Consider the following 26,195-nt stretch of genomic DNA (forward strand, 5'->3'; position numbering starts at 1 on the left):
TCAGGGACGTCCGCCATTCGCCCCTTAAAAAAATATTTTTACTGCACCCGTGACTGTCAGCGCCAGGTGCTGCATGTGACTGTGCTCTAAGTGATAGATGAGTAAACCTGTTACCCAGACTTGCACAAACACACTCATGATGCATGCAGCAGCTCTAGTGCAAACTGAATTTACTCTAAAGCAGCCCAGCTGACGTTCAGTCATGGTGCCCTGAATTTAACATTGTTTGACGTTCTGAACCTCAAGCTGGAAGTGATGGAAAGAACAGGACACAAAATATGTGTGCTCATAAAGATGCTTCAGCCATCAACAACAGCTGTCCCAGACAGTTGTGAGCATAAGAGAGGATGATATTAAAAAGTTAAAGGAATAAAATGGTTACCATTTACTTTAACATAAACCTTTGACTTTGAAACACAAAAAGGCAATGCATGGAAAACCATGTCCAGCACAATTACAGTGAATGAGGACTTTAAAAAGGATCCAGCAACACTATAAATGTTGTTCATATGTGTGCTAGATTCAAAGACTTCTTCTGACGTCTTATGTTAGGTTTGAGACAGACCTAAATTAGTCATCGTCTGGGCATAGTCTTCCTCTCCAGTGAACTGTATCAGTCAGTTGAACTCGAGAACGAGATCAGTCTAATTCCTAAACAAATCATTCAGACTTGTGAACTCGATGAAACAACTCAATTGAAATGAGTCAAAAATGTTTTTGATTAAGTACAATTTTCATTTTTTGACTATTCTAGTAGAGAAGTCTTTCTTAACCAATTTCCTACAGCACCACTAGAGCCGTGTGGAGTTCTGGCAGCTTAAACGCTGCTTTAAAACATTTAGAAAAAGCCAGGCGGTTTCAGAAAGTGACGTGAAAGCACTGAGGGGGAGAGATGTTTTGGCGAGAGAACAGGCTGCTCTCTGTTTTCCTCTCTTCCTCTCTTCCCACCTGGGCAGCACAGCCTGGCAGTGGATGATACGAGGGTTTGGCAGCCTGGCGCTCAGTGCCGACCCCGTGCTTCCACCTCCTGCCTCTGGCCACCCATTCACACAAGCAGTGCCCTCGGCACAACAATGCAACATCAAATACTGAGGTGAAAAAGATGGTCTTTAGTTTTAAAACAAAGTTCAGATTTCAGAGTTTTTAATAAGGTGATTAATTTGAGATTTGACTTTATAAAATACAATGGTGCAAAAAAAGAAATATAGTTACTACAACAGGGGCTGTACATGGCTCATCATTTCTTGGTGAGCTTTACTTTAATAACAGTATAAATCATGTTTGGATGTGAAATAGGAAAGTCCCTCTGATGTAACTTTACTCTGGTGACTTTAGTCCTGATCAGAGAGCTCCAGGTCCTCAACCATATCCTCATCTCCTTCAGCCACCACCTTTAGCTCTGTGCTCAACATCTTCTTTGGTGTTTTGCCTTTAGAAGACGAGGGCTTCTTCTGGTCACCATCTGAGACAATGACAAAAATGGGCAAAAGTATGCTACATACAGTTAAGATGATTGAAAAATATGAGCAAAATTATGATGAAAACAAACAGAGGAGATTCCTCAGACATGCAACATAATTAATATCTATCCCTACAAAGACAATCCTAGCTCATTACAGAAACATATAATCACCTGAATCATCCTCCTCAGAGTCATCTACATCCTCTTCATCGCTTAGGTCTGAGAGGTCCTCAAGCCCTTCATCCTCATCAGAGCCACCCTGTTCTTCTGTAAAGACAATCAGATAATGTCTTCAGAACAACATTCATTTGCATTTATCCAAATGCCCTTACAAGTGATCTTACAGATACAGAGGAAAGGTGAACATATCGATTAAATTTGCATTTTAATGTCAACATAAAAATTGAAACTGACCTTTCTTTATTCATTGGTGCGTTAAATAAAGTTAGTCTTCATAACTTTAAACCTTCAAAATTAGTGGTGTGCAAAAATGGACAATTGACAAAAAAAAAAAAAAAAAGAAAAAAAAATCAAAAATCTGAAATTGTTTTAAACGACCAAAACATTTACTTTAAATGTTACTCAAAAGAAATATGTTTGTCTTCAAAACCTTAAATCTTCAAAATTAGTGATGTACCAGAAGTTTTACAATCAAAAATCTTCTGAAAAAAAGGATTTTTGACTAAAACTAAATCTTATTGTTTCAGTGAAAAAAATAATTTCTGCCTCTGAAATTTCTTTTTTTCACTGGCATCAAAAATTCCTCTGCCTCTGAAATTTCTTTTTTTCACTGGCATCAAAAATTCCTCTTCTCACTCTGTAAGTGAATACTAAGTTTTATAATATAACAGTTAACATTTTTGAGACCATCTGTGCACATGAATTCCCATTAAACACACTCAACAGAAAGAGCTTGAATGATTCTAGTGGAAGCATTTGTCTTGAGACTCGACTACGCCACAGCTGACCTACCCATGCTGCTCACGCATAGGTTACTATTTACATGACAAAAATAGAGGCTAGCTTCTGGCGGCAATTTAGCCTTCCTAATCCAGAGGTGTGTGTGGGAGTGTCTCGTGCTCTCTGAAGAGGACGGGTTTGAAATCCCTGAGCTTTGAAGTGGGATTTAATTAGATGCTGCCTGGGAGGTGGATGGCAGCACAGACACCTCCCCAGCCAGACACCCTCCACCCTAATTACCCAGCACACACTGGAGCCAGCCAGAGGGGGGAGCCGAACTTAACACCAGGCACACACCTTGCCTCATGCATCTTAATATAACCAGCGACTGGCTGACCGGAGAGTTCAGAGAGGGTACAGAAAGTCCACCAGGAGCACGAGGCAAAGACTTTAACGACTGCCTGTGGGCTGATCAATACATTGAAAATGTAAGAGGGGGAAAAAATCAAAGACACAATCTACATGTTGCTCTGAGCACTTAATACAGCCTTGACACAGAAACACTGAAGATGAGGGTGTTTACAAAATCTCCACTTTATGATGGAGAAACCTCAAGCCAAGTCTTTGAGAGTGTTGAAAGCATCAAACGATCTGGCACACTGCAGCGACAACAAAATAAACACGACTCAAGAATATTAATGGGCCAAAAGCAGACCAACCCAGCAGGTAGTGAAGCACAGCAAAACTTCAGAGACAAACAAACTAGAAGTTGGGAAAAGTCATCAGACTACCTCAAAATAGTGACAGCAATGGATACAGCACATTAATTGGACAATATTGGGCAATTTGAGTTTATTGGAGCTTGAGTTTGAATACAAATTATGAACTGAATAAATTATGATTTGAATAAAAAAAAAATGAACTGTTTGCAATCTGTTTCTCTCTTTCCTACTGAGGAGGATGAATGAACTATTAGTTTTTAAAAGTGTATGGAATTACAGAAAAATAATCAATGATTGGGGTTAATAAGATTTTTAAATGTTTTTGAAAGAATTGCAGTTATTTGATCAAAGATAGTTAAAACAGTAATATTGTGAATTTTTTTTTAATGAACTTATAACTTTAAAATAATGTATTTTAATATAAAATAGATATAATTTTTGTGACATTATTTTTTTTTACTGTACTTTTGATCAATTTAATGTGCCCTGACCAAAAGTTTCAATTTGTTAAAAAATTTAGATTTTTTAATTAGTGAAATTAAATGTGCAAAAGGGTTTCTATATTAATAATAATAATAATAATAATAATAATATTAATAAAAAAGGGATATTACTACTATAAAAATATATATTTCTAAAATATAATGGGCATTCTCTGTTTTCATGTTAAATCAAATATTGTGCACGTTAAGCTAGCTAAATTGTATTTATATTTGTATTATACTGCCCATCAGCAATTAAGTTGACTAAGTTAACCTTCCTCAAACTCCAAACAAACTCCAGCACATTACAGTCAGATCCTGTAACAGCCCAGCATCCAGGGTATGGACAAGTAAATTTTTGTATGCCATGTAATGTACAATGAATTTATTAATAATAGTCTCTGCCTTCCACTTCCACCCTCGTCCTTTCCTATCCTCTCTCACTACAGCGATGACTCTTGCGGTCACACCAGCCGCTTATACTAAATCTCTGCCATGTGTCTGCCATAAAACCAACTGCAGGAGTGAAAATGTCTTAATCAAAAGTGTCGAAAAGTGAAATGATTTGTTGGTTTGGTAAAGGAGTAAAACAGAACAACAAATCAACAACAAACAAGTGCTTTTTGTTTGACAATATGCAACCGAGACCACAAATTAATATATTAGAGGTCATGTGACTGTGTTCTTCAGGTCTAAGCGCTGGAGGTATGGGGCCAGTTAAGCCGTGTGGTGAAGGAGCGGCCACTAACATCTTTCCAAGCAAATGTTTTGAATTACAAACCCCCACTGGGATCCAAGTATGCAAAAAAAAAGCTTCCTGTAAGAGAGAACAGAGTAAAAGAGAGCGAGAGACACAATGAGAGAGAGGTAGGGACTCCACACAATGAGCACCAGATGTAAAAAAAAAAAAAAAATACAAAGCCCTTCCTCTCGCCTCCCACCTCTATGGGACTTTTTCTGTGGCTGTCGGCCTGTCGGCTCATGGGCGGGAGGAGTGGGAGAGTGTGGCATGTGTCCGACATATGACCCAGCACACAACTCCAGATATAGAGTTAAAGAGGAGAGGCAAGTGCACGTCTGACAGCTGACCTGCCCTCCACTGAGATTCATTCACAGAGAGAGAGAGAGAGAGAGAGAGAGAGAGAGAGAGAGAGAGAGAGAGAGAGAGAGAGAGAGAGTGTGTGTGTGAGAGAAAACAAGCGAGGGATACTGGATATTATGGACTCAATGAAATGGATTTATTTTGTGCATTTTTTAGTTTTTGTGTTAACATTTATATAATCGTTAAGTGTTTTTAAATTATGTTCAATATCAACACCAAAGATTTTTTAATTAAAAATTTTCAAAGCCAACATGAAATCAAAAAAATCTGCACATATTATTGGAATATATAAAGAATATTTATCTTTATATACAATCCTTCATTAAAATTATAACTTTGCTCCACAAAAAAAAAAAAAAAAAAAAAAAAAAAAACTTTCCCTTCAGCTGATTTCATCAAGCTCTCTTATTTTTCAGCCCCTCCCATCTAATCCTGTCATATAAAGACCACTTTTACTATAAAGTCCCTTTAAATGTGCTTAAAATTTACCTGCCTTAAGGCACACAATATGTAAATGAGTTTTTTTTCATCAGAACAAATTTGGAGAAGTTCACTATTACATTACTTGCTCATCAATGGATCCTCTGCAGTGAATGGGTGCCGTCAGAATGAGTTCAAACAGCTGATAAAAATGTCACAATAATCCATAAGTAATTGAAGTAATTCACAAGCTGCATGTTTGTAATTAGTCAATAAACAAATTAAGATGTTTTTAACTTCAAACTGTTGCTTTCGGCTAAAACTTTGTCCTTTGTCCATAATATAGTTTTCTCCAGTGAAGAAGTCCTCTTGTCTGAATCAGGAGAGAAAAATGCAAAGAACAAGCTCCACTTACAAGCCAAACCAGTTCTAAACAAATATGTCTTTGGACTTTGATGTGAGAAGACAACAGGTGACAGACTTTTTCACTGGAGGAAACATTATTATGGATTCATGTTTTGGCCATAAGCGATAGCTTAAAGTTAAAATGTCTTAATGGCAGATTTGTTTCTTACAAACACTAAAGTTTTCACTTTACAAGGAGTTAACTGGTGTCATGTGGATTATTGTGATGATTTTATCAGCTGTTTGGACTCTCTGACGGCACCCATTCACTGCAGAGGATCCACTGGTGAGCAAGTGATGTAATGCTACATATTGCCAAATCTGTTCGATGAAGAAAAAAACTCCTCTACAGCTTGGAGGGAAAATTTCCAACAAAATATGGGTGAACTATTCGCATATCCTTCCTATATTGTGAGCATTACAATAAAACAGAGCTAAAATAAAGTTGCACTTCAATAGATCTGTTGGGTTTATACTTTGTGTTTCAGAACTCATCTCTGAGATGAGAATCTTCTGACAGCGCAACGCAATGGACTACAGCCTCCCAGTGACAAAGAAAGGCATTACAGGAAAACAAAACTCTAGAAATCTTTCCCGTTGGATGTTTAACAAGTACTTTAGATAGTCATGTGGTTTATACATTAGTTGCAATACAGGAACAGGGTAATATATCTTAACATGAAGCCTTACCTTTGGATTTGAACAGGTCGTCATCATCGTCATCACTATCTGACTCAAAAAGACCCTTGAATTCCTTCTTGTTGGCTTTCTTCTCTTCAGCCTTCTTGCGTTTGATCTCAGGGAGATTCAAGTCCTCCATCTAAATTAAAAAGCGATGAGAAAGAAAAAAAAAGATCTTTAAATATTGTCATTAATCAAAACCAGCAGAAACATGAACAAAACACTCCAGACAACATTAATGAGAATATAATGCTGATGAAATGCTTCTCTTATTTGTTTCAGATTTAGTTTTAGACTAAATTGGGTTGAGTGGAAGTGCTTTTTTTTTTCTAGTTGATGTACAATGAGCTATTCTGCGAGTTTCCTTCCATCTCATTAACATCAGATGTCAAAATGAGTGACTGTTGAGACTGAGTATTCAACCTCGATTATCTACATACATCTTAATACTACAAAGGATTCAAATTAATATTATAAAGTTATGTTATTCTCCACTAAAAACATAATGGGACATAAGTATGTGTGTGTGTTGATGGAAGAAGTGGCAGAGGCAGTAGAAGCAGGAGGGAGGCAGTGGTAATCAGATCTGAGCGTGGGGACTCAGTGGATCAAAGCCTGGGACGCAGCCCTGAGCGCTATAATACTCTTCCTGTAGCACTAGCCCTGCCGCCGCCTCCGCCAATCTGCCGCTTCCTAGACGCCAACACTCCGCCTGGTGTCATCTCCATTATCTCCCCATGGACACGCTCCAGCTCCAGCTCCACACATACACGAACACACACAGTAGGTGCTTTCACAGAACCAGCACTACAGTTTTCACAAAGAGGATCACATCTGTGCATTTCATATAAGACTGGCATTTCAAATACTGAAATTCTTTCTGAAAATCAAACTATAGAGTTGTAATGACGCTGTCACTGGTAAAACATGTCTAAATTCAGCTTCCTCTGAAAGGTGTGGTTGGGATTATTTGGGTCTAATAGTGATCATGGCTGTGGTTTTGGCATTTTTTACCCTTTCTTTCCCAGAGATCTCCAGCTGAATCTCCTTTTCGCGAAGTTTCTTCCACTGACTGTAATATTTAGTGAGTGGAGTGCCTTCCACTGCTACCTGCTTCTCCCAAGCTGCCTGTAAACAACCAAAATAAACACACAATGAATGTTACTGCATGCTCACCCATAGGAGAGCTAAACAAAAGGGATCTCAATACACATTCTCAACAAAATAAAGCCATAAATTTACTCAAAAAGTACAGTTGTTAGACATGATGAGTACACACAGGCCTGCTCTGTTATTGTGGGATCAATAACCCCCCCCAAAAAAACAGAGCAGGTCTGAAACATCTCAGTAAACAGAAAGACTGTAGGATCTATCACTATACTCATAAGTGTATTAATGAAGTATCAGGCCAATAGCATTGGACCAAGAAGTGACCCTTGGTGCACACCTTTTCTCCTGAAACAGCAAAAATAAGTACCTAACAGAAGGAAAAAGGGGCAGGGGAGGGTGTAAGAGAGTGAATCCCTGCCAGCCTTTCCTTAAAGGTCTTTGTGGATGATATTGATCAGGTAAAATGAGATTAGTTGACCTCCAAATTCAATAGACCATAATAAATCTCAACTTCAGTCTACAGTTAGCTAAACTTATTTATAACAATTTGTAGTGGTTTGTAGCATAGTGAAAACGATCAAAGCTAGAAAATGGTGCAATATGCTCCTTCCTTGCTGCAACAGACCCAAACAAAGCTAACAGATGTGTACATGACCAGCGAGGATGAGCTTCCCGCCAAACTGGGGGATTCATCCTTTAAAGCATCTGTTCAACTACTGCTGTGCACATTCTGGAAGGAAATCCTAATGCGATCACTTCTTTCACTACTGTTCAAAGGCTAAAATGAACCGTAAGAAAGATGCAACATTTAAGCCATCGCAACGGTCAGTACACGTTCCCAACACATTAACCTTTGGTGATCAAGCAGGTGACACAGAATTTTAACTTTACAAGTGGAGATTCTTTCTTACAACCAATATAATAATTATAAATAATTAACAAATAATAAATAAAATAACGGGCCATATAGTGTGACACTTATTATTTAACCTATGTAAGGGTAAAATAAATGTATGTAAATATAAGTACAAATATATTATGAGAGAAAAAGAGAGACAAAGTAAGAAAGACTAAAACTATTAAAAAACATTTTTAAAATAAAACAAACTAAATGAAAATTAGAAATATAGGCTTTGCAACTAACTGAAATAAGTTTAAGTAATACATTAACTCAAATAAAACTAATTGGAAATAAAAATAAATGTAGAAATATGTAAAATAAAAAATTTAAATCACTAAAAATTAAAAAGCTAATTCAAAAAACTGATCAAAAAATAACACTAGGTAGAAAGGTATGTAGATATTTAACCTCTGTGTGAAGTGTGGTAGTATTAGAGTTGATGGAGGCACAGGTAAGACCCATAGAGACAGATATTTGTTTGTCGGACTGATCCATGGAGGATGCGGCTTTATGCAGCTGTGCTGGCGGCAGTGCTGGGTGAGAAGTTTGCCAAGCCACCCTCGTTACTAAAGGACATCTTTCCCGCTGGCCGGAGCCCAGCGACAGACGCACCCCGGCGTGGTGCCATGCTGTCTGCATGCTCTGCCCTGCTGCATCTCTCCCTACGGCTTAACATTACACAGAGGAGACACACAGATCCTTCCACCCCTCCTTCATTTCAGTCTTAAATGGCCTTAAATATTAATCAGAAGCACGAGTCAGTCCAGAGACGGCGAGGGGCGGGGAGGAGAGATGAACGGGCTGTGTGTCGGCAGGGATGACAAATGAGAGTGGAGATGGAGATGAATGGAGCCGAGATCTCACCCCAGAGAGGAAGCAACTTCTCACCTTCTCTCACAACCTTCACCCCTGCAGTTCCCTTATTTTTTCTTCCCACCAACCTCGTCATTATCATCCCAGTCAGCACCATGGTTATTACTGTTAACTGAAACTGCTATGAAGACAAAAATTACCATTAAATAAAGTAAAAAAGAAAATGAATTATAAATGTGCACTACAATATGATCAACAACTAAGCAGAATTATAAAGAAAAATGAATATTATAGTTTTAACTAATATATATATATATTTTTAAACTGTTATTTTGCCAAAAAGAGACTGATATCTGATTTATATAGAAAACATGCGACACAGTTCACTTTCTGTAGACTACGTTTTCTGAATTCTAGAATCTTGAAATGGGTGATGACAACAACAGCAACAATAATAATAATAATAATAATAATAATAATTATTATTATTATTATTAAACAATTATTGTTAGTTACCATTGTTTTTAAGCAATAATGAAAAAAAAATTATAAAATTAATGCATTATTTATTAAACAATTAAATATTTATATAATAATTCATATTTAAAATCCAAAAAACATAATTAATCAAGAAAAAAAAAACAATAAATCCAGACACCAACAAAACTAACAAAAAAAAAAACACGCAGACAAAAAACATTGAAATTTTCAGTAACTACAAACACAAAGTCTGATTCAATCCAGTCTGCTACTGAGTTGACATTACCAGACACACGCAGACAAAGCACTTAATGTCTGCTCATCCTCCTCTGAGTCTCTCACTGAGAGAAATGGCATCAGAAAGCTTTCGGCCCTTTACTTTCATCTGCTCTCATGCCACGGCCGTAATAGCATTCCATGCCACAGTAGTCGTGTGTGTCTGTCTGAAGACCTGTGACTGCACTTCCTGACCTGCAGGTGGTGTGGTCAACTAGGCTCCATGCTGTTTTCAACTGACCTGAGCAACACGCATTCAGATGTGTTCACACGTAAACACGCAGGGCTCTGAACACGCAAACACAGATGAAGACTGTGGGTAACCAGCAGTCACCTGCGAGGGGCCGGAAGGCAGGGTGGTGTTTGAGGTGGGTGGAAAGAGGAGGAACTGCAGGGAGAACAGTCTGCTTTTACAGCTAAAATAAACATCTGACTGCCATGTCTGGTCCCAAAGCTCACAAATGTCTGACTAGAAGTGCTGTTATGGTCACCGTGTAATTGAAAAAAAACTCAGAGGGAAGAAAAAAAAACATCCTTGGGTTGATGGAATTAATGAAAACAAATGGATAAAAATGTTAAAACTCTTTCAATAAACGCTAAAGCAGATAACACATCAGGTGTACTCAGACAGGAGTTACAAATAAACACACACTATAAGAGCTACAGTGTATGTTTTTAATTCCTAATTTATAGATAGCAACACATGCGGTATTGCAGTTAAACAAAAATACATAAAGATGTACAATGTGTGCAAAGATTGTTTAATGCTGCACAGCAGGGTTATTATAGTTAACTAAATCTAAAACCATAAAACAAATTTTGTCACTTGAAATAAAATATACATGACATGAAATAAAATTTAACAAGTAAAATTGAAAAAGAAATCTAATTTTCATTTACAACATTTCTCAAGTACATTTATTTTATCTTGATGTACTAAAATGACTTAAACTGAAATAAAAATAAAAAAAAACTACGTAGATTTTCATAAAAATAAAACACAAAAACAAAGTTACTAAAATTTTAACTAAAAATTAAAACAGAAAACATCAAAATAAAAACAAATTAAAGATATTAAAAAGTATAATGACATTTCGGTGATATTAAAATAACTGCTGCACAGAATGTACAAAAAGTACAAATGCAGAAATAAATGTAAATAATACTTTTAACTATTTTAAATACTTAAATGGAAAGTATGAATTAATTGTATTGGTTTTATTAAATATGAAACATTTTACAACATTTATAAATAAATGCATATATATAGATATATATATATATATATATATATATATATATATTTTTTTTTTTTTTTTTTTTTTTTTTTTACAAATATAACAAAATATTTAACTGATATTTAATATCATGAATTATAAAATTTAGGTGGGAATGGCATTTTACTCATCTACAGTGATGAGGAATTTTCAAGTGAAAAAACATTGTAAAAAATAATGCAAGGCGGGTCTTGACTGCATGTTGCATCTAACAGGATTTTACCGTTTTTTGTTGAACTTTTATATTAATGTTTAATATTATTGTTCCCCATCTTTGTGGCTTTTTGATTCAAGGACTATATTTTGCTAAAAGATTATGAGATCATTTAATTTAATATTGACTTCAACAACAGTTCGGTCCATTCCTGGTAAAAAAAAAAATGTACTCACCACAGCTGTGACGTCAGCCACGCCAAAAGCAGCTTTCTGCCTTCGTCCCGTGATGTAGCTGCAGTTCTCCTGTATCTTCTCCAGCAGCTGGCGCATCTGCTTGCAGTAATTGGCCACTTTGCATTCCTTCAAGAACGCTTTCAGCTGAGGAGACCAACATGAGTGTGCATGCATGAGAGACATTAGTGGAACATTCAAACATAAAACATCACAAAAATTATGCATGAAAAATTTCTAACTATCCTGAAAGATTAACATTAATATATCTCTAAAAACTCTGTCCAGATTCAATTTCCAGTTTTTTTTTTTTATTCTGCCAGTGAAAAGTACGAAAGAAACAGGAGTGGATATTATAAATACATCTGAGAGGGCAAAAAGAATAAATATTCAAAACTAGATTTGTAAACAGCAGTGATGAGAGCTCGGTTTTGGCCAGAACAGAGGATGTGGCCAGAGTGTATATCTGTGAGAGAGGGCTGAAAGAAGTGATGGTGAAAGAAGCTAGCTTTTTTCCTACAGTCAGTGTGTTTGTGTGCTGTGTTAGTGTGTACACTGCGGTGTATGTGTGTGCTATGTTGCAAGAGTAAGTGTCGGGATGTTTATGTTGAGGTGTAAGGACTTAAAGGAGCCATTAAATATAACCATTGAGCATGCTCCATAACTTTCACTTAATATGAGCTGCTGGCGATGTGGTAAATGTTAGGAAGGAATGTGAATAAGTGAAAGCTTAGTCCAGATTGAGTGAGAACAATACCTGAACGATGGTGGGCAAAGCTAGCTCAGGAAAGCCAATGGAGCAGGCCTGTGTGTGGAAGTACTCCAGAATGAGGTCATACAACTGCTCCACTAGACCATCCTGAAACAGTGAAAACACAAACATTCACAAGTCAACACACAGGATGTATTCTCAACCAAGAAACCAACTATGTGAACATAGAGTTAGCTTTAAATTTCTACACCATAAAACCAGACATGTGAATGCATCATTCAGGGAACTGCAATTAAAACACAGAATTTTTGTGCTGATGTCTTTGACCGTTACGCTCACGTTGTCAGCAGCGCTTTGCATGACAGCATTCTGAAAACACTGTTTACTCCAGTCTTCAGTGTCACATGATCCTTCAGAAATCATTCTAATATGCTGATTTACTGCTCAAGGAACATTTCTTCTTATTATGAATGTTTAAAATGTTTGTTTTCAAAAGCATTTATCTAAAATTTAAATATATTGTTTATAAGATTGTTTATTGAATGTCTTTACAGTTACTTTTGAACAATTTAATGCACACTTTCTTCATAAAAGTATTAGTTTCTATATATATAAAAAAAAAACTTTTGAACGGTAGTGTAAGTTGGAGACATGGTGACATTTACAGAAGGGAGGCAGAGTTTATTGCTTATTGCTCAAACTTTTGTGTCAGTCTAAAACAAAAATCTAAATCAAAATCCAGTCTCAGAAACACTACGTCTATTAAAAAAAACACCTGTACCTGAGGTAACACACATGGAAAAAACAGCCAAAAACAGAGATGGCAGCCCTGCCCCCCACAGAGTTTTCACATCTCTACATCTCTAACACCTGGCATACAAGCATTCACACTAATCCTGACCCGGTTTATAGCTGGGATCGGACCTAAATCCTCTGCCCTACCTAAAATTCACAGCCACAGCCTTTGCAAACACATTCCTCCGCTATGGAAAAGGGGAAACCCTGGTCGTAACTGCCCTTACAGGAAATATTTAAGATTTAGTAAGTCAGACAGAGATCCCAGACAGCAAGGGTGGAGCGGCGTCTCGGGGGGCCTGTGGCTGAGGTGACTTGGCCTGGGTGAACATACTGGAAAGCTTCCCCGTGCCAACCAGGAGAGCAGGATAATCCCTGCAGCTTGTGTGGCAATCCTCTTGGCAGCGACACGGCGCGCGGCGCTTTAGCCTGTGTAGCAGCGTGTTCGGGCTTTCATCTCCTAACCTCAATCCAGTTACAGCCAGTCAGCATGAAGATATGACAGGCTCCTGGCCCAGGAGGAGGGGCCATCTTTATCCAGTGCTTTATCTGATGCAAGTGATTGTCTTTTGTTTCATTTTAATATGACTCTTTGCTCATTATTTTGGATAAACAAATACCATTCAAATTTTGGGGTCAGTAAAATTTTTTTAAGAAATTATATTTTATTCAGAAAGACTCATTAAATGGATCAAAAATGACTGTAAAAACATTTTTTTAAATTCTATTCATCAAAGAATACTGAAAAAAAAAAAGATTTTTGGGTATACTATTAAAGTCCCCTTTAAAGTATTGTACACATTAAACAGTTTTCAATTAACTACATATGGTAAGACATTAATTCTGACAGGCTTAGTATACATACGTAGTCATAAACTGAAAGAACATGAAGAATTTATGAAGGTCTGAAACTCAAAGAAGTATAGGATGTGTCACCTTATAAGCCTTCTCTTGAAGATTGGTCTTGCTGAGTTTGAGGATCACTGCAAAATTGATGGGCTTTATACTCATGCGACCTGGTTTCTTATTGAAGTCTTCCCGCTGGAGGATCTGAGGAGCAGAGTGAACAAACAGATACATCAGAGCACTGCATCATAGACATACGTGCACAGAAACACACAAATAAGACAAGACTACAGCAGTAGCCCACTGATTATTCAGACAAACACAAACCAGAGAATGACTCAAGGACTTATAGTAACTTAAAGTATACAATCAAAATCAGGTGTACAGATGAGTGTTGGGGAAGCTTTTCTGAAACTTTCCATGCAACAAGTTACTCAAGTAGTTAAACCCTTTTGCAACCATTGATAAGTGCATCGATTCTAACACATAGAGATTGCCTACTTCTTCATTAACTGATCTACAGAAGTGGTATTGAGGATGGAAGAGAGCGCTGTACATTCACTCCCCCCACCTACAATACCTGTTGGTACCGAGACTCAAACCCGCAACCTATTGGTTAGAAATAAGTCTCTCTAACCATTAGGCCACAACTGCCCCCCAATTTTTTAATTTACACTCCTGTGGTCTGGAGGAAGGACAATTATTATCCAGTCCTTTATCAAAGGCATTTAAGGGGTTGTCTTTTGTTTCATTTTACTGTCTCTTTGCTTATTATTTTGGATTTACAGTACCATAGAAATTACAAAAGAAGTTTTTAATTACTTTTATTCAGCAATGATGCTTTAAATTGATCAAAAATGCAGTAAAACAATTTATAATGTTACAAAAAATTCTATTTCAAACAAATGCTGTTCTCTTGAACTTCCTGAAAAAGTTAAGCAACACTGATAATTATAAGAAATGTTTCTTATGCACCAAATCAGAATGATTTCAGAAGGATCATGTGACACTGAAGATGGAGTGACGGCTGCTGAAAATCAGCTTTGCATCACAGAAATCAGTTACAGTTTTAAATACACCGAAATAGAAAACAGTTCATTTTAAATTGTAACAGTATCTCACAATATTTCTGTTTTTACTGTATTTTTAATTAAATAAATGCAGCCTTGGTGAGCATAAGAGAACTGAAACTTTTGAACAGGAGTGAAGTGATTCATTAAAATGAATCAGATTTTTATATTATTCATTTTATTTTATTAATTTATTCAATCTGGTAGCGCAAAACAATGTGATCAAAAATCTGCAGGGCGGTAAATGTAACTGGGTGGTTTTTATATAATATAAAATAATTTCTCATAATCCACATTTTTGCAGGCAACAAATTAGAAATAATACTTTCACCATACTTTCTCCATAACTAATAACTGAAAAAGTGAAAAAGTGACGTGACATACAGCCAAGTATGGTGACCCATACTCAGAATTTGTGCTCTGCATTTAACCCATCCAAAGTGCACACACTCAGCAGTGAACACACACACACACCGTGAACACACACCTGGAACAGTGGGCAGCCATTTATGCTGTGGCGCCCGGGGAGCAGTTGGGGGTTCGGTGCCTTGCTCAAGGGCACCTCAGTCGTGATATTGTCGGCTCTTGACCTACAACCTTAGGGTTAGGAGTCAATCTCTAACCATTAGGCCACGACTTCCCTTCAACAAACAGTCAGCCAGCATACTTTGGTACAGGGCTGTGACTTCTCCCATAACTCTCTCTGTGCTTCCGCATTTAAGAGCAGTTGAAAGTGCTTGACGAGGTCATATAGAACCAGTGAGGTGTGTGTGTGTGTGTGTGTGCTCATGGACGGCCGGCCTGTACAAACAACGGATGTGGTGTCGGCCTGCGGGACACAGGAGGAAGTGGTGGCACATGGTCCCAACCTGATACGCTCAGAGGCTACTGAAACAGGAAGCTTGAAACCATAGAGCACAGATAAAGAGAGAGAGGAAGAAAGAGCGGGAAAAGAGAAAAATAAAGAGAGCCATGCTGTACTCCACTTCGCAGCACGCCTACTTTTTAACATGAGCGCGAAAACAGGAAGTGGACTGCATCACAAATAAACACAGGGAGCTAGAAGGGGGTCGGTGGGAGTCGCCACACTGACTGAGGATGTGGTCTGCGCAACACATTTGAGAGCTGAGTGAGAACCACAGACCTCCCTCACACACACACACACATACGGACACACACGTACGCTCTTCCCCCCAGGCTTTATCGCAGTATGGTCAGGACTGGTGGGAGATCGCAGCCAAGCAGTGACCCAACCCCCCCCATCCGTTGGTCTCGGCTGCTGTCGCCTCCACGCTTCTATTCTCACAACAGCTGTCACCACAGGGGCCCACGCCAACCACACACAAACACACATGTTTTGTCACCCGCCTCACACTGTGGAAAATGTTGACAGTTTGTGACCTCTACTTCTCCCAAAAATGAAGACGCACAGCGTTCGCACACATTAGGATGTGCATTCATGCAGACCACAAACTCTGATCTCTGGTGTCTTTTATCTTTTAGTCTTTAATTCAAAGCTTGTCGACTATTTAGGTAGCTTATTTATTGGTTTTTAATTTTCCAATAGTGACTAGTTGGTGGGTTTTTTTGAACGACTTATCTGTATTATAGGCTCCACCAGATCCCAAACTGATGTGATATTAGGGAGCGTCTTTTCTTGTGTTCCATAAACCATATCATTTCTGATTTCCATTAACAACTCACTATAGTTCTGTAATCAGACAGATTTACAAGCTTGAGGTTTTATCCATTAGTAATAAATTAGATTTCTGAAAAGTGGTTAAATGCGAGTTTCCATTTAGCTTACTATTTTTTTTTTTTTTGTTTGTTTTTGAAAGTAGTATTTTATGCTCACGAAAACAGCATTTATTTGATTAAAAATACAGTAAAACAATAACATTATATTAAAACAATAATATATATTATTATTATAATATATGAATATTCACCACCCAAAAAACATTCCTCATGATATTCAAAAATCAATCTAAAACACCTTTACTCCAGTCTTCGGGATCTTCAGAAATCATTCTAATATGCTGATTTGATTAATATGCTGATTTGCTGCTCAAGAAACATTTCTTATTACAAATGTTGAAAACAGTTGTGCTGCTCAATATTTTTGTGGAAATCATTATAAATTTTACCCACAAATAAAACAACAGCATTTAATTAAAATAGAAATCTTTTGTAACATTATGAATGGGTTTACTTTCAGTTTTGCTGACAGAGTCCTTGCTAAAGAAAGGTTTCTAAAATTTAAGTAGAAAAAAAATCTTTTGACTTTTGAACACTACTGTATTTGGCTGTTGGTTAATGTTTTATAACAGCACTGCTTAAGTAAATGCAAGTGAATAAGATGGAAAATGAAATTACCTTAAAATATATTAATGTATTTAAAATGGTGTATTTGTTACAAAAAAACTACTTTGATGGTAGTGGAGTTGAAGGGATGATGACAGGCGACATCTTTCCATTTACAGCGCTCACAGTCTAGCAGCATGCTCAAGCACAGCACGCTGTTAGCATGCTAAACCCCTGCATCTCTAAATTAATTTACTAACAAAACCAACAACATATATTAAAGTAAAAAAGATAAACTAATTGACCTCACAAACTGACCCTTTAGATGGTAGATTCTTCATAGGAAGAATTCTTGTAATTGTACGTCAGATGTGAAGAAAGGTCAGAGCATGAAGTCTTTTTATGGTTAACTGTAAAAAAGCAGGACGACAGTGATGACAAATGCCGTGGGTTCAGTACTCATGCCCAAACCACGTCCACCCACACAGGAACCTGTTTATTCAAGGCAGCCTGGGAGATGCGGGGAGACATCAGAACAGTTGATGATGGCATGATCTGCAAGTCTCACCTCTAGCAGGAAGGGCAGGGCGGGCACGTATGTCTTGGTGTTGGCTGACAGCAGGGTGATCGCTCTGACACAATGCAGTCGCAGAGGGTAATAGCGGGAGATGGGCACAAGCCTACAAATACACACATAAACACATAATGGAGCCATTAATGACTTGATAGAGTTCAACTGAAAATGTAGTTTCTGTAAGTGAACAAAGTAATGTGGATTTTTAACATAATTTTTTAATATCGGCAGGCAGAAATGTAATATAGTATTCAGAGCTGAAGTTCTTAGCTCAAATCGACACACTGAGGATTGTAAAATTAAATGTGGTTAATGGCGCCACCTGCTGGTAAAAGCACTGTCAATGCAGGAACTCTTAATAGTATTTACAGTTAACCACAAATAAATAAAAAAAACGGTTTGGTGTGCTTGTTTGTAAGGCTGCACAATTTAGCATACATTTTTTGATTATCTACCAATCTACCTATAAAATAATAATTACTAAAATAAAACTAATAATTATTATTACTACTAAATAAACAATTAAAAACTACAAAAATTGAAATAAACATAACTATTAAAATATTCACTGTAAATTAGAGTATTCCAGAAAACTAAAATAATTTTAGTTTAAAACCTTCACTCGAAAACATGCAGTGCATATATATTTAATAATCACTCTAAGCTATAAAACAATTTCGATTTTATTTTGATTAATCATGCAGTCCTATGTTAATGATTTTGTTTCTGACACTGTCAATTTTTTAAAAAAAAAGCACCACACTGGCCCATTTGACTCAGACTATACTCAAAGTGGGTGAAATATCTCTTTAAAGATGCGGAGCAAATAAAGCAGTAGGCAAAAAAACATCAACAACAAACAAACAACCAAACAGTCATACATACTTGATGCAGCCGATGATGACTTGACACAATGGGTAGAGCAATGGCTCCAAAACCTCACTGGGGTAAATGGTGCTCAATACCCGACACCACAGATACAGACAGTGCACATACTGCCAGTTATACACAGACTGATATGTCTCCTGAGGATGCACAAAACAGAAAAATAGTGATCAAGATAAGCTGACATCTGCACCAAATATACTGGACATATTTCTTAGTGATAGAGTATATTCAAATATACGTAAAGCTGGACTCAGTTTTATTAATCAAGAAATGATTGGATTGTGTAAAGTGGGTGATTAGGAGTTTGCTACAACAATACCTAAACATCAATTTTAACAGTGAAGAATTTTCTTTGGAATAACAAGCACAGACAAATCATTCCCAATAAGATCAGGATTAAGAAAATAAATATGGTCAACTTTATTTTCATGTTAACTTAAACAGTCATTTATTCAACACAAAAGAACACATGTTAAGAGTTCAAACTACCTTCTTCTTCAAATTTATGGCGTTCCTGAGATGGATGGCTAGCTGGCGGATGTAAATAAAGGCATGCTGGTAGGACACCTGTGTGTCCAGTGAGTACATCTCAGCGAGAGTCCGCTGCATGAAATTAATCATCGGAAGAGTGTTGGGAGATGTGAACTTGCAGTTCTTTACATAAGCGATGTACATTTGCTGCAAACAGAAAACTCGCTGTTAATAATGAACCATGTATAATGAATATCTTCACAATTTATTTGTCATTACGAAAAAAAAATGTATTCAGCAAGGACATGTGAAATATATTTAAAGTAACAGTAAAGACATTTCTTTTAAACTTTATATTAATCAAAGAAGCCTAAAAAAAAGTATAATTGGTTTCACAAAATATTAAACAGCTGTTTTCAACAGTAACGATAAATGTTTCTTGAGCACCAAATCAGCATATTAGAATGATTTCTGAAGGATCATGTGACACTGAAGACTGAAGTAATGACTGCTGAAAATTCAGCTTTGCATCACAGAAATAAATAGAAAATAATTAATTTAATTTGTAAAAATATTTGCCAATATTACTGCTTTTACTGTATTTTTGACAGAATAAATGCAGCCTTGGTTAGCATAATTAAAAACATTTTACAAAAAAACACATTTTTGTAGCGATCAGTCAATAATTTAACCGCATAGCATCAGTTGCAATATTTAACTCAATTTTCACTATATGCGCAATAATTTTAGTCAGCTCGTATTCTCTAGCTGCCTTATGTTATTTGAGAAAACAAGCAACATATGACAGTACCACTGTAATGCACACGGCTGTCAGGAACATTTAGTGCAAAAGAAAATCTCATCACATGGGAAATAAACTTATGTTATGTTGTAAAACCCAACTTGCCTTAAGAACAGAGTTTAAGTAGATTTCCTGTTTGTGTCGGCAGATTTTGTTGAGAGCCAGGAAGGCAAGGACCCTCACAGTCTCCTCTCCTGTGCTCCAGTGTTTGATCAGACTCTAGTGTCACAAACAAAAAACACCACAGATGCCGATTAAAACATCCATCTCAGTTCACTGAGCACCATTTCTGTCTGAGTCAGTGTCTTTGATTTGCAGTGCTTACTTTGAGCAAGTGCCTGCACTGTTTTGGTAGACACAGGTAGTATGGCACCATCTGGTTGGCATGACGGAGAACTGCAGCTATGACTGTGGCCTGCGTTAAACTGGAGAGGAGCTGAGGAGAGAAAACAAATGCATCACACTTTAGCACTGGGATTCAAGAACCAGCTAAAAATAACTGACAAAGATGTGGGGAAAAATCTACCTGAACAACACCAGCAACATACATCTTAATATCAATCTGATTTTTCTGCCACCTGGGACTTGAAGATGGAAGTATTAATCTGAAAATACAGATTTACACAATGTTACCTGAAGAAATCTAAAAAGAAATCTCTACAGCAGGAGGAACAGAGTTGTTACTTTTTCTGGCCTTGCTCTGGAGCTTTCAGCTTCAGCATTTTGCTCAGAGCTGCATGCATGTCCTTTATGCAGAACAGGACAAGGGAATTGAACACTGTAATGGGAAACAGGTAGAGGCTGGCAGTGAGCACATTAAATACATTCGGTTCTGTAGGCAAGTGTCTGAAATTAGCCGGTTAGTTACCCGCGCTGTCTGAGATAGTATATCGACACAGCTCCTCAGAGTCACCCTTCGTTGTAGCCACGGCAGCCTTAAAGGCTTGTGTGATGTCCCGTATCAATTTTGCCGTGGGCTCTTTCTGCAAAGAAAAACATTTAAAAAATAAAGATTCAATAAAGAGTTCTAAACCATGAATCAAACCAACCAGCTCCCAGATTACATTACAAACCTTGATTTGAAAAAAGAAAAAAAGAATACATATATATACATACACATACATATATATACACATTATATATATATATATATATATATATATATATATATATATATATTATATATATATATATATATATATATATATATGTAAAAAATCAAGAGTTTTTTTTTATTTTTTAATGTTGAAACTATGCTCACCAAGGCTGCATCTATTTGATCGGAAATAAATATGAAATATTATAATACTTATTAATTATAAGTTAATTATATTATTTTAATATATTTTAAAATGAAATGTATTCCTATGAAGTTAAAGCTGAATTTTTCAGCAGCCATTATTCCAGTCTTTAGTGTCACATGATCCTTCGGAAATCATTCTAATATACAGATTTGCTGCTCAGGTAACATTTCTTATCACTGTTGAAAACAGCTGTACTTCTTAAAATTTTAGTGGTTCTATTTTTGTAGGATTCTTTGATGAATAGAAAGCATTTATTTGAAACAGAAGACTTTTTAATATTAGAAATTACTGTAATTTTTTTTTATCAATTTAATGCATCCTTGCAAAAAAAAAAAAAAAAAAAAAAAAAATGACCCCAAACTTTTAAACCGTAGTGATGTGGGGTCCCTACTCGTTTTCCCCAACATTCATTTCACTGATTGGTGTTTCTTCACCAGACATCGTCAGAAGTGTCAGTTTCAAAATCTACAGCTATCCATTTCAATGGAAAATTTACATTTCAGGGTTTTTCAGTGTAATTAAATTCAGGATGTCTCAATTACTATAAATCAAACAAACAAACAAAAAAATATATATATAACAGCTTGAAAGAAAAGGGGGAAAAAACACATTGGTCATCCACTGCTTCTTTGACAGTGAATGCAGGGTTTCTACAGACATGAACCAGTTAAATTTAAGACTTTTTAAGACCTTTTTAATACCACCTTATATGAAATTTAAGACCTAAACCTGTAAAGTAAATACACATTTGTATTACATTCATATGTAATATTTAATGTGTTTAAATTAAAAAGAAAACAAAATATCATTGCTGTAATAAATTATATTTATTACTACAATACACAGTAAACTTTTAATGTCAGCAGACAATATTCCATACAAAATATCCCTGCAAAATAACTGCATTACTGAGATTTTTGGTGGAGTAAACAATTTATTCTGAAGCAAAATTTTCATCAGTGTTCTGTTCTATCAGCTTTCAACTTAAATCTGCATATTTTTTATTTACCTGTACAAAGGCCTATGTTTAACCTTTTTAGATGTATGCATCATATTTCATGTCAAATTATTACAATTTATCAATAAATTCAGTATACACTATAGGGCTGCTACAAGGCAGATTAAATAATTTACACTGCAAATAACAATAACTACAACTGCAATAAATAATGTTATTAGATTAATGTTTTAAATGCATTTATGAATATACAAATAAGAAAGGTTGAGGGGAAAAATGCATACTTTCCAACATACTTCTCAACTAAACTACCAGTAAGTGCAGGCGGTAAGTCACTTAATGAGTGAGTCACTGAATCATTCATTCAACTGATTGAGTATGCTATCACGCTGGTATCTTAAGGACTTTCATGGACAGCTGACTCCTAAAGTTTTTGATATTCTTCATATTCTGTGTGGTGGTCAAATAGAAATTAATCTTTTCTAATAAGTTTAAATTGATTTTTGCCATTTATGGGCATTTTACCTTTATAAAGCCATTTTTTTTTTCCATAACTGTGCATTATCTTTTGAGTCAAAATCTTACATTTAATCAGTGAATTAGAATAATAAGACATTTGGGTGTTATTAAGCAAATGAAATCAGTATCAACAAAATTCCTCTTTAAAATCCAGACATAAGCTGCACCTGAAGTGGCATTTAGAAGTATTTACATACTGTTTAATGCAAAACATGTATGCATTTAACCTGCAAATGCATAAATAATCTGATATATTAAACATAAAACGTTGAATACTGATATTTGAAATAATAATAAAAAAATGAAAAGATACTTTAAATGTGAAATTAAAACCGCCAGCAGCTGGCAGAAAGTCACTGTTAATAAGTGAGTCATTGCGATTGAACCTGTAAAAAAGGCCCCCTTGTGGCTGCTAAGCATCAGACACTTTACTGTAAATGTTTTCTCAAAGATGCAAAACAGCGCTGTGGATTTGTTTGGAATTATTTTGTTGGCGAAATAGAGCATAAATAGGCGATATGGTGTCTAAAACATAAGTCTCTTAATAAAACCTCTAGTTTATTGAACTGTTGTAAAAAAAAAAATTAAAAAAATCAATATTACATTTGTACTGTATATGGTAATCATGCAGTGTAAATGCGCAAGCACACTATACGAATATTGAGCTAAATAGCTCACTTGTCCTGGTATTACTTAACTATATCATGTTATGAATAAACTAAACAATTTTAATTTTTACCTCAGTGTGTTTCCTTCTGAGTTTTATGTGTGCCGTCAAGCTCATTTGTTCTGAAGTCTCTCACAAAGAGACAAACAGACAAACAGAGTGAGCCTCAGCGCGAACTTGTATTCTGTATTCTGCTATTTACAGCAATTCTCTGATGACGTAGTAATTTACCGCCGGGGGAAGAAAAAATCTTCGGTCTGTCCAATGATTGTAAACCGTCATTAGGTCCATCAGACTTAATATATTAGCGGTAATGTGACCAAAAATATTTAAGACCCATCAAATACGAATTTAAGACATTTTAAGACTTTTTAAGGACCCGCGGACACCCTGTGAATGAGAGCTTACACTGATCATCTGGAAGTTCCTAACAAAAAGACTAACAAAAAAAAACTTAACATACTAAATAAAAGATAAGATAGACATGTTACCGTGAGTCCAGCTCTCCAGTTCTCAATCATTGCTTCAGTGACTTTGGTAGCTTCTTTAGATTTTTTTGCATCCTTTTTTTCTGATTCCTCCTCCTCCTCCTCATCATCATCAGCTTCCTAGTGTCAAATAACAACCGTGATTTTTCATACTCCAAGGAAAACACACACATTCCCGCAAATTGTTAACTTCTGATTTATAGCATTAAAAGTAATTAATAATTTGTTGCATAGGAAGAACCAAACGACCGACCTCCAGTTGAGAAGGGAGTCTGTGGTACATCCTCTCCTCTTCATCCTCATCTTCATCTTCAAGGCTATCAGAGTCATCAAAATTCAGGAGCTTCTGGTCATTTTGTTGTAAGAACTCATAGAAATCTGGGTCATTGCTCTTGAGGGCTGATAGCTGGTCCTTGTGCTCAGATGCCTTGCCCTGCTTTTTGTCAGACCTGTGACACAGTTGATCATTAAAACAACATGTTATCTCACTAGCTTCCTCCAGTGCTAACAATAGCATATACTCAGCAAACATTTGTAGAATGTGGCAGAGAATGGGAATAAAAACGGGACACTAGATTACCATTAAAATGTGAAGGCCACACTTACGTCTTCTGAGGTGCAGGTTTCTTCATCTTCCCTTTCTGTTGTGTTGATTCCTCATCCTCACAAGCATCTTCCTCATGGGAATCAAACCCAGATAACATGAACTCATCCACGCTGAGATCCTCTAATTTCCTGCACAAACATAGATGGCAACATCACTAAAGCATTCAGTATGTTCAGCTAGTTGTGTCCCTTGTGCGTCTTTTGTTTGTTGTTATGTTGTTCAGTTAGCTTGTTTTGTTTAGATGTATTTGTACATTAATGCTTTACAAAGCACCCTTTTACATAAAGCAAATGTACTTGAGTATTTTATTCTAGATCAGGGGTTTTCAAACTTGGGTCCGGGGACCCCAAGGGCGACCCCAAGTGCTAGTGGGTCTGTGGAAAAGTTAAGAGAGAGAGAAAAAAAAAATAATAAAAACAATTAAAATAGCTAAATTTGATTAAAACAAAAATAGATTAATATAAATATATAAAATTTATTAAAATAAAATAATTAATATGATATATGTATTGATTAAAATATTTCATTTAAATAACACATCTAACATCACAGCACTTACAGTGAGTTAAAAAAAAAAAAATGATGTAATGTAATAGAAACTAAATATTTCCCAAATAATACAGATTTTTCTTCTTATTAATGTGGCCTTTATACATCAACATATATAGCTGCCTTTTAAATTTTACGAAGGGGGTCCCTAGCACCAAAATGATCACATTTGGGGGTCCATCCATGGCATTTAAAAAGAATGAAACCCCCGTTCTAGATAACTGACATGTCTTCAATCTTCAACATAATTGTAATATTTATCAAAAGTGCTGTTACTTTTTAATGCGTAGTGATTTTTTTACTAGCAAAAAAAAAAAATGTTTAGAAGCATATTTAGACAACTTTCCTTCCACTGTAAAGTGAACATGTAAAAATGTGATTTGGATATTACATTTAGAAAGTTACTGAATACTGAAGTTACAAAAGCAAAAGTTTATTTTCTGAAGATTAGCATAATATTCATCCATCTCTTAATAAGCACATGTAGCTTTAGTACACCACAAAATAACTTTTGCAAAACTCATTTTGGAGCTGACTGTGGTGGAAAATTCAAAAATATGTTCAGACTTAACTACTATAAATTTACTGTCAAGACGATCATGTTCTCCCCATAAATGTTAAATATATGCTGATCTTCCTGAAGTTTTAGTTCATCAGTTGCTAAAAGCAGCTAGCTATCTTCAAACATATAATCAGACAAGAATCTTCTGAAGTAAACTGAGCTCTGACAACTCGGCCGACAGTTAAGTTCAATGTTCTCTGACTCAAGCACTAATATAAGATTATGTATGCGAGGTTAAATAGCTAAGAATTGAACATACCTCTTGTTTTTCCCTGCCATGCTGGATAAGAAACGTGCACAGGGACGCATTACCCACAATGCACCGCTTTCGAGAGCTCAGATGAGTTGATCTCTTGTTTAACCTTAGAGAACAAAACTCGAAAACTAAATGTCATTTTATCTCTGTTTTTTCTTGCTTATGTTTTTCGTATTATTATTATAAACAGATTATTTGCCTCTACGTGTGGGTGATACAATCAGGGTGGATTTTTTATTTTTTATTATTTATTTATTTTTCCATAGTGGAATGTTTCCAGCCACTGACAATATAAAAATAGATAAAATAACCCACCAAATACCTGAAATCCACCGATACAGATTTACAGCCACAGAGGCTGGTAGACAAGGCACACATACTCGCACCGTTGTTACAACAAAGCCT

At 36.1% G+C, this 26,195-nt stretch overlaps 1 protein-coding gene across 1 annotated transcript; it reads right to left on the reverse strand.

Annotated features, from left to right (window-relative positions):
• Positions 1-1,126: 1,126 nt before the first annotated feature.
• LOC109061706 (nucleolar complex protein 2 homolog) lies at positions 1,127-25,946 on the reverse strand. Its single transcript, XM_042713160.1, has 19 exons — positions 25,794-25,946; positions 24,423-24,551; positions 24,070-24,265; positions 23,820-23,936; positions 20,749-20,863; positions 20,565-20,658; positions 20,407-20,485; positions 20,206-20,316; positions 19,986-20,099; positions 19,097-19,285; positions 18,605-18,744; positions 17,714-17,825; positions 13,862-13,975; positions 12,176-12,277; positions 11,422-11,565; positions 7,189-7,302; positions 6,184-6,313; positions 1,634-1,729; positions 1,127-1,462 (listed from the first exon to the last, which is right to left on the reverse strand). Exons 1-19 carry the CDS (start codon positions 25,841-25,843, stop codon positions 1,332-1,334), a joined length of 2,277 nt encoding a protein of 758 aa, XP_042569094.1. The 5' UTR covers positions 25,844-25,946; the 3' UTR covers positions 1,127-1,331.
• Between the last annotated feature and the right edge of the window lie 249 nt (positions 25,947-26,195).

The sequence above is a fragment of the Cyprinus carpio genome, chromosome A23 (assembly GCF_018340385.1).
Source record: "Cyprinus carpio isolate SPL01 chromosome A23, ASM1834038v1, whole genome shotgun sequence".
Classification (NCBI taxonomy): domain Eukaryota; kingdom Metazoa; phylum Chordata; class Actinopteri; order Cypriniformes; family Cyprinidae; genus Cyprinus; species Cyprinus carpio.